The sequence below is a fragment of the Trichechus manatus genome, unplaced genomic scaffold, assembly GCF_000243295.1.
Source record: "Trichechus manatus latirostris isolate Lorelei unplaced genomic scaffold, TriManLat1.0 scaffold00261, whole genome shotgun sequence".
NCBI classification, from domain to species: domain Eukaryota; kingdom Metazoa; phylum Chordata; class Mammalia; order Sirenia; family Trichechidae; genus Trichechus; species Trichechus manatus.
The window spans coordinates 1868044-1881102 of NW_004444197.1; the positions used below are offsets into that span (position 1 = coordinate 1868044).

General features: G+C 40.5%; 1 protein-coding gene across 1 annotated transcript in view; it reads left to right on the forward strand.

Moving 5' to 3' along the window:
• LOC101359077 (ankyrin repeat and SAM domain-containing protein 1A) overlaps nucleotides 1-13059 on the forward strand; it is a 168792-nt gene that overhangs the window by 66176 nt on the left and 89557 nt on the right. The window contains exons 3-4 of the mRNA XM_023724813.1: nucleotides 5935-6015; nucleotides 8112-8268. Coding sequence (XP_023580581.1) covers nucleotides 5935-6015; nucleotides 8112-8268 — 238 coding nt within the window. The remainder of the gene's footprint in view (nucleotides 1-5934; nucleotides 6016-8111; nucleotides 8269-13059) is intronic.

Genomic DNA, 13059 nt, shown 5'->3' on the forward strand with positions numbered 1-13059 from the left:
ATGGACGTTTATACTTTGTTTTTTACTCCAAACAGTGAAGCAGTCCTGTACAAACACGTGTCTTTTGTACACATGTATGAGTGTTTCTGTTGGATAATTGCCTGGAAGTGGAGTTTCTGGCTTAAAGTGAATGCCTGTTTTCAGTTTGGATTGCTGCTGCCAAATTGTCTTCCCAAAGGAATTCCAATTTAAACTCATACCAATGATATTTAAGTCTTCTTGTTACCCTGATCTTCACAAACACTAGATAATGTCATTTTCATTTTACCAGTCAGCTACGTGAAAAATGGTATCTACCTAAACCAAACCAAACCAAACCCCTTGCCATCAAGTAGATTCTGATTCATAGCAACCTTATAGGACAGAGTAAAACTGCCCCATAGGGTTTCCAAGGAGCAGCTGGTGGATTTGAACTGATGATCTTTTGGTTAGCAGCCTGAGCTCTTAACCACCATGCCACCAGGGCTCCAGTATCTGTCTGATAGTTGTAATTTGTGTCTTTCTAGGTTGTGTCTTTGTAGATCTGATTTTGTCTGATTTCTGTCTTTTAGGAATTACTTAACATTACCAACGACTTAATAACATCTTCTCTTATTTTCTTGGGCTAAATCTATCTGTCTGTCTAGCTATCTGTCTAGCAATCTGTCTATCTATCTATCTACCTCCCTACCTACCTACTTACCTACCTGTCTACCTACCTACCTAATCTACCTACCTACCTACCTAATCTATCTGTCTATCGTGGGATATCTTTTTTGTCACTTCGTAGAACTTCAGGCAGGAAATGGAGGAAATAATGGCAGCTTCCAGCATAAAGGCTCTGGGCCCAGATGGTTTTACTGGTGATTCTTTATATGTTTTTCTTTTTTTGTATTTTTAGGGAAAGTTTACACAGCAAATTAAGTTCCCATTTAACAATTTCTATACATATTGTTCAGTGACATTGGTTACGTTTTTCACAATGCGTCAGCATTCTCATTTCCATTCTGATTGTTCTTTTTCCATTAATTTAGCATCTCTACCCCCTCCCCCCTTACGTTCTCATCTTTGTTTTATGGTAAGTATTGACCGTTTGGTCTCATAGAGATGATTATTTAAAGGAGCACAGTGCTAGCAAGTGATAGTGTTTATTTTATGAGCCAGTCTGTTATTTGACTGAAAGGTGACCTCCAGGAGTGAGTTCAGTTCCAAGTTTAAGGGGTATCTCAGGGCAGTAGTCTTGGGGGATCCTCTAGTCTCTACCAGTCCAGTAAGTCTGGACTTTTTTAGGAATTTGAGGTTTGTTCTATATGTTTCTCCCATTCTATCCGGGAGCATCTGTTGTGTCCCTGGTTAGAATGGTTGTTGGTGGTAGCTGGGCAGCATCTAGTTCTTCTGGTCTCAGGATAGATGAGGCCATGGTTTGTGTGAGCTGTTAGTCCTGTAGCCTAGTTTCTTCTCTGAATCTTTGGTTTCCTTCTTTCTTTTATGCTCCAGATGAATACAGACCAATAGTTGTATCTTAGATGGCCGCTGTCTTAGTTATCTAGTGCTGCTATAGCACAAATACCACAAGTGGGTGGCTTTAACAAACAGAAATTTATTCTCTCACAGTCCAGGAGGCTAGAAGTCCCAATTCAGGGTGCCAGCACCAGGGGAAGGCTTTCTCTGTCTGTCGGGTCAGGGGAAATGTCCTTGTCATTAATCTTCCCCTGGTCTAAGGGCAGGGATCCCGGGTCCAAAGGATGTGCTCTTCTCCTGGCACTACTTTCTTGGTGGTATGAGGTCCCCACGTCTCTGCTCGCTTCTGTCTTTCACATCTCAAAAGAGATTGATTTAAGACACAACCTAATCTTGTAGATTGAGTCCTGCCTTGTTAACATAACTGCCTCTAATACTGCCTCATTAATATCATAAAGGCAGGATTTACAACATGTAGGAAAATCTCATCAGATGACAAAATGGTGGATAGTCACACAATACTGGGAATCATGGCCTAGCCCAGTTGACACACATTTTTGGGGAACACAACTCAATCCTAACAGCCACTCACAAGCTTTTAAGACCCCAGATGCTACTCACCAAATTAGGATGTAGAACAATATCTTTATGAACTATACTATGCAGATTAACCGAGTTTTCCCCCATGACTATGGTCCTAAGTCTTTAAATGCAGTAAACCAAACCCTCAAAGTGTTTAGGTATGTCTAGGAAATATCTGCAATTGTGCCCCTATGTGCTTTATTATATATATGCAGCACACGCAATCATGTATATACATACACCTACAGATACAACTATACATGCACACCCACATACTCACATATGCCTTCTTATACACATATATGCATACATATCTACTTATGTAACTACACACATATTTTTTGGTTCTCATTACTGTTGTTGCAAAATTGTATATGTTATAGCATTTACCAAAATTATCCCTTATTCTTATATACTTCTTATTGTCATCATTTGCCTTGGTCCAGTTGTGTAAACTTCACCCACGTTGGGTACAGTCTTTGCCATCATCAAACATAACAATTGTCTGCCAACTAGAAAATGATTCCCCTTCCCTTCCTCTCCCATCCCTGGTAACCATCAAAGAATGTTGCTTTCTGTGTGTATATCTATTCTTGTCTTTTTGTAAAAGTGAGACCATGCAATATTTGTCCTTTAGTGATTGACTTATTTCACTCAGCATAATGTCTTCCAGATTCATCCATGTTATAGTATGTTTTGAGAACTCACCATTATTCTTTATAGCTGAATAGTATTCCATTTTATGTATGTACCACAATTTGTGTATTCATTCATCTGTTGATGGGCAGTTAGGTTGTTTCCATCTTTTTTCTATTGTGAATAATTCTGCAATGAACATAGTGTGCATATGTCTGTTCGTATCACTGCTATTAGATCTCTAGGGTATATATCTAGGAATGGGCTTGCTAGATCATAAAGTATTTCTATTTCTAGCTTTTTGAGGAAGCGCCATACTGTTCTCCATAGTGGTGGTACCATTTTTCTCTGTAATTTTAATACTCTATGTCAGTGATTCCTGAATATAGAAATGGGTAGAAAGCTGCCCGGTTCATTATGACCCACAGCCAACACAGATAACCATTCAATCACATAGCACAAAAAGTGAAAACTTTAGATCAGCCTCACAGTCAATATTAAGAAATCTATTGGTAAAATATTAGTTGATTAAATGTCAAAAATTATGATTGTCCCCACAGATGCAGAAAATGTAAATAAACAATTATTTTTAATAACACTTTAAAAAGAAAAAAAATGTACTTATTTTACATGATACAGAGTGTTTACCTCAAACTAACTTCAGAAACACTAGAGGCATTCTCATTAAAAGGAAGGACAAAACAGGCCACCCTCTGTTATTTAGTATTATTTTAGAAGCCCTGGCCAGTGCAGAAAGGTGTGAAAGAGAAATAAAAATTAAGGCTTTGAAGGCTGAATAAGGTTACATTTCAGCCTCCCTACTATGACCAAAATGGATGTCAGTAGAGACTCTAAAACTTGCTTTTGAACATAGAGTAGGTAAAGTGAACAGAAGGAATGATGAAGCAAAAGAGCCGAACAGAAGATTTCAAAGGGTGGCACAAGAAGACATAGTAAAGTATTATAATGAAATGTGCAAAGACCTGGAGTTAGAAAACCAGAAAGGAAGAACATGCTCAGCATTTCTCCAGCTGAAAGAACTGAAGAAAAAATTCAAGCCTCAAGTTGCAATAGTGAAGGATTCTATGGGCAAAATACTGAATGATTCAGGAAGCATCAAAAGAAGATGGAAGGAATACAGAGTCATTGTACCAAAAAGAATTGGTTGATGTTCAGCCATTTCAGGAGGTAGCATATAATCAAGAACCAATGGTATTGAAGGAAGATGTCCAAGCTGCACTGAAGGCATTGGCAAAAAACAAAGCTCCAGGAATTGGCAGAAAACTGAGATGTTTCAACAAACAAATGTGAAACGCTGAAAGTGCGCACTAGTCTATGCCAAGAAATTTGGAAGACAGCTTCCTGGCCAACTGACTGGAAGAGATCCATATTTGTGCCCATTCCAAAGAAAGGTGATCCAACGGAATGGGGAAGTTATCAAACAATATCATTAAAGTCACATGCAAGTAAAATTTTGCTGAAGATCATTCAAAAGTGGTTGCAGCAGTACATCGATGGGGAACTGCCAGAAATTCAAGCTGGATACAGAAGAGGACGTGGAATGAAGGATGTCATTGCTGATGTCAGATGGATCTTGGCTGAAAGCAAGAATACCAGAAAGATGTTTACCTGAATTTTATTGACGATGCAAAGGCATTCAACAGTGTGGATCATAACAGATTATGGATAACATTGTAAAGAATGGGAATTTCAGAACACTTAATTGTGCTCATGTGGAACCTGTACATAGACCAAGAGGCAGTCATGTGAACAGAACAAGGGGATACTCTGGTTTAAAATCAGGAAAGGTGTACAACAGGGTTGTATCCTTTACTCAACATGTATAGTGAGCAAATAATCCAAGAAGCTAGACTATACAAAGAAGAATGCGGCATCAGGATTGGAGGAAGACTCATTAACAACGTGTGATATGCAGATGACACAACCTCGCTTGCTGAAAGCAAACAGTACTTGGGCACTTTACTGATGAAGATCAAAGACTACAGAATTCAGTATGGATTACGTCTCAACATAAACAAAAATTCTCACGACTGGGCCAATAACCAGCATCATGATAAACGGAGAAAAGATTGAAGTTGTCAAGGATTTCATTTTACTTGGATCCACAATCAACACTCTTGGAAGAAGCATTCAAGAAATCAGACAATGTGTGGCAGTGGGCAAATCTGCTGCAAAAGACCTCTCTGAAGCAAAGATGTCACTTTGAGGACTAAGGTGCTCCTGACCCAAGCCATGGTACTTCAGTTGCATCATATGCATGCAATGAATAAGAAAGACAGAATTTGAATTATGGTGTTGGCAAAGAATATTGAATATACCACGGACTGCCAGAAGAATGAACAAATCTGTCTTGGAAGAAGTACAGCCAGAATGCTCCTTAGAAGCAAGGATGGTGAGACTTGGTCTCACTTACTTTGGACATGTTATCAGGAGGGACCAGTCCCTGGAGAAGGACATCATGCTTGGTAAAGTAGAGGGTCAGCAAAAAAGAGGAAAACCCTCAACAAGGTGGATTGACACAGTGGCTTCAAAAATGGGCTCAAACATAGCAACGGTGGTGAAGATGGCACAGGAATGGGTAGTGTTTCGTTCTGTTGTACGTAGGGTCGCTATGAGTAGGAACCGACTTGATGGCACCTAACAACAGCTATGATATATCTTATTCAGATCATTCTCTTTTGTTATTCTTTTTGTTACCCATAAGACATATTCACAAAGGAAAGACAAAATTGTCTCTTGCTTCTTAACACGTGTACCCTCATGTTTTTGTTAATGTGAGTTCTTTGATCTTGGTTCTTGCTGGCTGTATTGAGGTCTCTCTCAAGTCTTCAGTCACCAGCACAGGAGTGGGTACTCACTGCTCTGGTGTCCAGTACCTGTGGCTAGCTGATTAGTTTGGTTCAGTGATATTTTTGATGACCTTTCAATGAGCTATTTTTGTAATCCTGGAGTACTCAGAGGCACAAGTCCCAGACTGAGTGAATAATGAAGTTACAGATGAGGAGAAGGATGCAGAAGAACAAGCTCTTAAATGATGCTACTGTTGTCTTAACACTTTAATCCTGGTTCAGGAAACCATTGTACGCCCTCAGTGCTATGCATTTCTGTAGCAAATAGCTGCCGTCTTTTATCAGGAGTCATTTGGAAGTAGCCAGTTTGGTTAAGCACTGTATAGGAATCTTTCCTAAGCACCTGTCTCTGAATTTGGTTTGTGACTTCAGTCTGTGAAATCTCTTTTTTTTTTTCCCCCTATAGCATCTGGAGAGGGCCAAATGTGAACTGTGTTGATAGCACTGGGTATACACCTCTGCATCATGCCGCTTTGAATGGCCACAAGTAAGTATTAATATGCTGCATTCCTGCCCCAGCCGTCAGAACCCAGACCTTCGGGTTGTCCTTCTTGTTTCCTGTGAGAATTTCACTAAGCAGTGGCACTGAGAAACAGAGAAAAACAAACTAAATTTAATTCATCCAGAATTCCCTGGTCTCTCTTGAGTGCATAACTTAAAAACATCCTTCCCTCCCCCGCACAAACACACATACGCACCCTCCAAAAAACCTTTAACCAAAGGTTAACTGAGTTTCACCTTTTCTTCTGCTTGCCTTTTTCCCCTCTGGAATGTTCCAGTGCCACATAATGATCCAAATAATGAAGTTCATATTTGGGACAGCCAAATCATAAAGAGGCTGAATAATCTATTGGGTGATTAGTCTCTTGAAAAACTGAAAATGGATTGAGTGGTCATGAGAAGCTTGTTTTCTGTTAAAGTAATTATTTGTTTGCTTTTCTCCTTGCCTGCTATTCTTTCCTCATGAGATTAGCCCTGTAGACAATAAGAGCCATTTTTAAGTGAAACAAACAAGCACACATAAATAATATGGCCTATTTAATTCTCTTAAGTATAGAGAAGTTATTAGGAATTGGATGGGATTTGTGTGGAAAGTTTTCTGGAGAAGGTGAGCTTTGGGGGGAATTTGAAAGAAGAAGGCATAGGCTTAAATGATTTGGCAGCCCAAGGAGGGCGCTGACCTTCAAAGTGAGGGAGAATTTGATGGCTCAGAGAAGGGGCAAGGACGGTTGTGTGTGGAGCACAATGAGTAGGTTTGCCATGATGTAGAAGAGTGTAAACCAGACTGTAACAGAACAGAGGGTGTTAGAGAGAGTTTTTATGAGAAGTGTTTATCAGAAATCATGTTAGATTTTTCTGAGCAAGGAACAAGACCCTCAACACTTTATGGTATTTTATATCACTTGTATACTGTTTTTGAAGCCCTGGTGACACAGTGGTTAAGAGCTGTCTTAACCACTATCTAGATATCTAGAAGTATCTTCTGGAGTTTGCTTCTGAATACCCAGGAATTCTGGGTCAGTTGGATCAGCATAGGTGGTATTTGGAAGACTGCAAATGCTGACTGATTATTTAGTGGTGATTATAGGTACATGGGAGCCCTGGTAGTGTAGTGGTTAAGAGCTACGGCTACTAACCAAAAGGTCAGCAGTTCGAATCCACCAGCTGCTCCTTGGAAACCCTATGGAACAGTTCTACTCTATCCTATAGGGTTACTGTGAGTCGGAATCGACTCACCCCAATGGGGTTTGTGTACTATTTGGCCCAGCCTAATTGACTCTTGTTCCTTCAACATTAAACTTTTCTAAAATATATTGAGTGTGATTATTATGTCTTTTCTGTAGCCATTTCAGAAAAAGCGAAAAAGAAATCTGTAAAGACCCCTTCTCCCTTAAAATAGTGAGGTATCCTGAATTTAAATGAATCTTGAACTTAAAAGACTGTAGCTTGTTAGCCAAGTTCATCTCCAGATGTTGTTTTTATTTACAGAGGGGTTTTTCTTTGACCTCATGTGCCTGGGGATAATTATGCACTTATATCTGCTTAATTAGTGGTGTCACCAAGAAGAAAGCTAAGTCCCTCTTTCTGGCAATATCAAATGATACCATGTGTGTCTGGCTTATGTTTACAACAACTTTAATTCTACTCCACCCGTCCCTTTCAGTTCCCACATCACTAAATGCTCTGAATAATGAGGTGAATAATGATGTTTGTCTTGCATGGCTACTTTTATGTAAATTCTATTCCTGAATGCTGTCTAAACATTACAAACAAGGAGACACTGCAAGGTTTAGACAAGGGGTCAGACATTTTCAAAGTAGTGGAAAGTAGATGGTTTATCAAGAAAGCCTAGATAAGTGGGGCAGGTGATGAGTCAGTGTAGTGTGGTTCAGGATGGTGCAGCTGCTGTGCAAGTAGTTCATGAAATAAAAAGACAAGCCTGGGCAATGAACTCAGGTACAGATAGGGGAGCCAAATGAAATAGCATCCGTGAAAGGGCTGCATGTTATGCAAATGTAAAGAAGGGTTAGCTGGAAAGACTTGTGAGTTTCTGCAAGCTCATGATTGATTTTTGCCTTCTAGGGATGTGGTCGAGGTTCTTCTGAGGAACGATGCGCTGACCAACGTGGCTGACTGTAAAGGCTGTTACCCTCTGCACTTGGCAGCCTGGAAAGGAGATGCCCAGATAGTACGATTGCTCATCCATCAAGGGCCCTCCCACACCAAAGTCAATGAACAGGTCGGAAGGAAGGGAGGCTTCTCTCCATTCAGCTACAGCCAGACCTTGGCAGCCCTATTACCATCGAGTCTTATAGCTCAAATCTGGAACCAGCTCCTCCCCCATGCCACATGTGACTCTGCTCCACCTAGCTCTACTTACTTCTCTTAGTGTTACAGGGGAACCTTATACTATGAGGATGTATTTTCTGTGCATTTGAATCATACAGATTTGAAGTAGTCCTATAATAAACATATAAATACTTCATGTTCAAAATTGAAATAGTGCAAAAGTGCATAGAGTCTGTTTCAAACTGGTGGACTTTAATGAATTATAAACTGTGCTTATGCCATCAACATGGCAATGCAACTTTAGCTGGTAAACAAAAATAACTAGTGTTTGTCAGCACTGTCTGAACCATACTGTTTTTTCTGTTTTGTTTTGCTTTTCACACACGCCAGAATTTGCAGAAGTGGAAGTACTAGTGCTAGTTCTGAAAAATGAACTCACAATTCAAAAATATAAATGCAAGTCAGAATGAGGATCACTTCCATGATGTTCTCTGATGTTAATTTTAGGAGTGAACTTGTGTTGAAAGAGCAAAGATAATTATGAGAAAATGAAAAAGGCAATATTTGAGCAAAACTGCCTTATAGTGATCATGGATTTTAGTACTCTGAGTATATATCTCCTCTTTACATTTATTCCTTTGGGAAAATTATACATGAATTATGCAAGTTTTAGACAAGCCTCTCATAAAATACAACTTCTGGTAGTTTGGATCTGAGGTTATATGCCCATTTGAGAGGAGATGGACTTTCCTATATGCCAGACCATTCTCTGTTTTCCGCTCTGATCTGAACTGAAGCAGGTACTTCTCTCAGCTGTTTGAATGAGGACGATGCTGCTCTTTCTTAATTAGCTTAAGACTGTTTTCCTAACGACTTTGCTGAGAGGAGATTGTTAAATTACCTGCAGGATTAGATCACCGTTATTCCATAAAAAGTAGGAAATCAATCTGGTGAGTCCATCTGTCAGTGAGACCAGTGCAAGTTCTCCGTGAGCTGTTAAGAGCATGACTTCAATTCTGAGAAGGGCAGATTCACTCTGAGGCATAAGAAAATTAAAGTAGTGCTCCCAAATCTCTTGATTGGGAGATTGTGTGTGTATAGCTGTTACTCAGCTTCCCGTTCCCCTTTTGGGCTATATATTTTGGGTAGGTGAGCAGCAGACATTTAAGATCATCAGTAAGTTTGTTTGTTTATAACATTTGGGAATACAAGTTTTCTCTTTAGAATTGCCTCTTTAGAATATAAATGTGATTTTACTCCTCCTAGCTAAAGGGGTAATTTCTCTTATCTGGAGGAAATTTATAAGGAAGTTTGCTTTTAATATTCCTCAATGTTGAAAAACCTGCTCACCTGTTAAAGTCCTTCTCATTTAAGAAATTTCCAGCAACCATTTCTAATCCTGTCTTTGCTCACGTTTGACTTGGAACACAGCTGCTTGGATTTTTGAGACACTTGAATGTGCTAGCTTGTCCTGCTCACAGCTGCTTCCTGCCCAGAGTATCCATTGATAGGTGGGACACCAGCCGTGCTTTGAAAATCTGGCAGGCAGGTGGGTGGGGACAGGGCCTGGGCAAGATGTCTGCAGTAGCTTGAAGAACATAATGGATCTAGGTAGTAGTTACAGCTACTACATTGATTTATTTAAAAGCCATTAATGTGGTTCCAATTGGATACTTGGATAAAAGGGGGAGATGAGCACGGTGCCCTGGAGGTTGTCTTTCCCATTAACTTCCTTTTGAGGCACCCAAAGGGCAAATACTAGTTCTAGTGTTGGGACCCCTCAGGGCTATGCATTGCTTTGATATATTTCATCCATTTCATCATCACATTTTCTTTTCCTCTCCTTTTTGTAGAATGCTCTTGAGATCAAAGAATTCAAAAAGTATGGCCCCTTTGACCGTTATATCAATGCCAAGGTGTGTACTTTGCTGCCAGGATTTCTCTGCATCATTTCTCCATGCCGCACCTCCTCTTTGGTCCTCTCTGGCTTCCACTCTTGCCCGCTCAGGCACCTTCTCATCACTCTCACTGTCTGCTGCAGTCCCATCTGCTTCTGGCTTGTCTGGGATTGGGAAAATGCAGTTGTGCTGGGTTTGGGTTTTATTTTTAAAACCCATACTAATTCTGGAAAGGTTGGGTGCTTTTTCTGGAACGTCTGAAAAGCATAGAAGCAGCAGAAATGAGGACGTAGAAGGGACTATGTTATGTGCTTAATTTGCTATTGTGATTTATTAATAAAGAAAAATGCAATTAAAAGATGTCACACAGATTGGCTTTTTAATATGCACACACAAAAAATTATACTTCCTGAATGTTCTTCTCAAGCTTTTGAGTCTACTTTCTGTATTTCTTTTAAGTGGAATCTGATTTTCTTTCAGGTTTTGATAGCTTGTGGTGGAGATGTGGGGAAAGGGGCACAGGTGACTCCATTTTACTCTTTTAAAAGCTGTCGCTTGCCACTCCCCTCTTACTTCCTTGAGTTTGTGCATTTCTTCCCAGCTGGTAGCTTCTCTCTCTGCTTGGTCACCTTGACTCTCGGAAGGGCTCTGAAATAGGAGATGGTGTTGCAGGACCCAGCGGGCACTTGCCTTGAGTCTCCCTCCCCAAGAGGCTGGGCAGGCAGTGGTCTGATGGGCCTGGTGATGAGCACGCAGCCCTGCCGGCCTCTGCGCCCCTCAGGCCCTCACTACTTTAAGCTTTGTCAGTTGGGTGGTGATGGTAGCCTCTTTCCTCAGTGCTCTCATCTGCCATTTTATTTTTTTATTTTTTCCCATACAAAAATTTATACATACATTGTTATGTGACTCTAATTGCTCTCCCCATACAGTAACAGCACACTTCTCCTTTCCACCCCTGATTCCCCATGTCCATTCAACCAGGTCCTGACCCTCTCTGCCTTCCCATCTCACCTCCGGACAGAAGCTGCCCATTATAGTCTCTTGTATCTACTTGAGCTAAGAGGCACACTCCTTACAAGTATCACTTTATGTCCCACAGTCCAGTCCAATCCCTGTCTGAAGAGTTGGCCTCAGAAATTATTTTAGTTCTGGGCTGATAGAGAATCCAGGGGCCATGCTTTCCAGGGTTCCTCCATCCAGTCTCAGACCATTAAGTCTGGTCTTCTTACTAGAAGTTGAGTTCTGCACCCCACCTCTCTCCTGCTCCATTTGGGGTCTCTGTTGTGTTCCCTGTCAGGGTGGTCATTAGTGGTAGCTGGGCACCATCTAGTTCTTCTGGTCTCAGGCTGATGAGGTCTCTGGTTTATGTGGCCCTTTCTGTCTCTTGGGCTAACGCTTTCCTTATGTCTTTGATGTTCTTCATTCACCTTTACCCCATCACCTGCCATTTTTGATCAGAGGTTTTATTCAGATGAGGTTTGCTTTTTGTCAACAGTCTGGAGTTTGGTTGAGTTGCTGCATTATCCACATAGCTCCCTTTCACTTGCTCTCAATACAGCTGCCTCAGGGAAGGGAAACAAGGTACTTGTGCGTGTTTCCAAATACAAGTCAGATATTTCATGCCTTTCTTTGTGAAATACTGATTTAACAAATGAAGCTAAATACATGCTGGGCAGAAGAGGGCCCTGTGGGAGCTTTTCTTCAGCTGTTGGGCCTTAATGGTGGAGAAGCAGTTTGACCTGGGGTAGTGGAACACATCAGCTTTTGTTTTGACCCACTCTTAAAATTCTGTTTTCCAATCTTCAAAATAGGAAGATACTCTACCTCAGATTTTTTTGGGGGTGGGGGTGGGAAGCAGACCTGGGTTTGGATTCTGGGCTGCTGCCTATTGGTTTTGTCATCTTGAGCAAGTTACTTAATTTCTAAGAGCCTCAGTTTCCTCTTCTGTAAAAGGAGGTACTACCATCTACCTTGCTGGGCTGTTTTGGAGTTTAAATAAAATAAGGTACATAAAGTGAAAGACATCTGGTAGCTAATAATATTTGAGATCCTAATTTGAAAAGATGTATATAATGTGATGTTTCTGAAAAGGCATTTTGGAATCTGTTCTTGTTACCAGTAAATGAAGTGTAATGAAGCATTGCTCACTTAGTCTATTCAAGGTTTTTCGCAGGGGAGGAAGGGGAGGGGTGGGCATGATTGTAAAGTGATTGTTTTCCTACTCAGTGATTAATTTATTTAGGTTGTAAAGCTCTGATTAAAGGGTAAGAATTTAGTTCTTAAAAGTACATTTTCCTATCTCTTGAGTTTGCACACATAAAAGAAAATTAGTCTAAGTGGAATAAGAACATGCTGCTCTGTGGAAATATTGCCCTTTGCCTTTTCTTCTCCACCCAGAAAGACCAAATGATGCAGACTGCATTAAGGGATAATGCTATTTGGGTCGTACTGAGAATGCAAACCCTTCTTGAGCTGATTGAAATCTGTCTTCCTAGGTTTCATCCTGACTCTGGGTTTTTATTGACCTGGCCTGTGTCTAGGAATTGTTTTGCTAAAATACATTTGAGTGCCAGGTCCTATCAGGTATCTGTAGAAATTAAGAAATCTCAGATTCCTTTTCTGGGAGCAAAGGGGGTTTTAAAATGAGCTTTGATGTTCCTCTTCGACATTTGGACCTTTCCTTTTTCAGAAATTAAGAGCTCGGCTGCTAACCAAAAGGTCAGTAGTTCGAATCTACTGGCCGCTCCTTGGTAACTCTGTGGGGGCAGTTTTACTCTGTCCTATAGGGTCGCTATGAGTTGGAATCAACTCAGTGCAACGGGTTTGGTTTTTTTTTTTTTTTT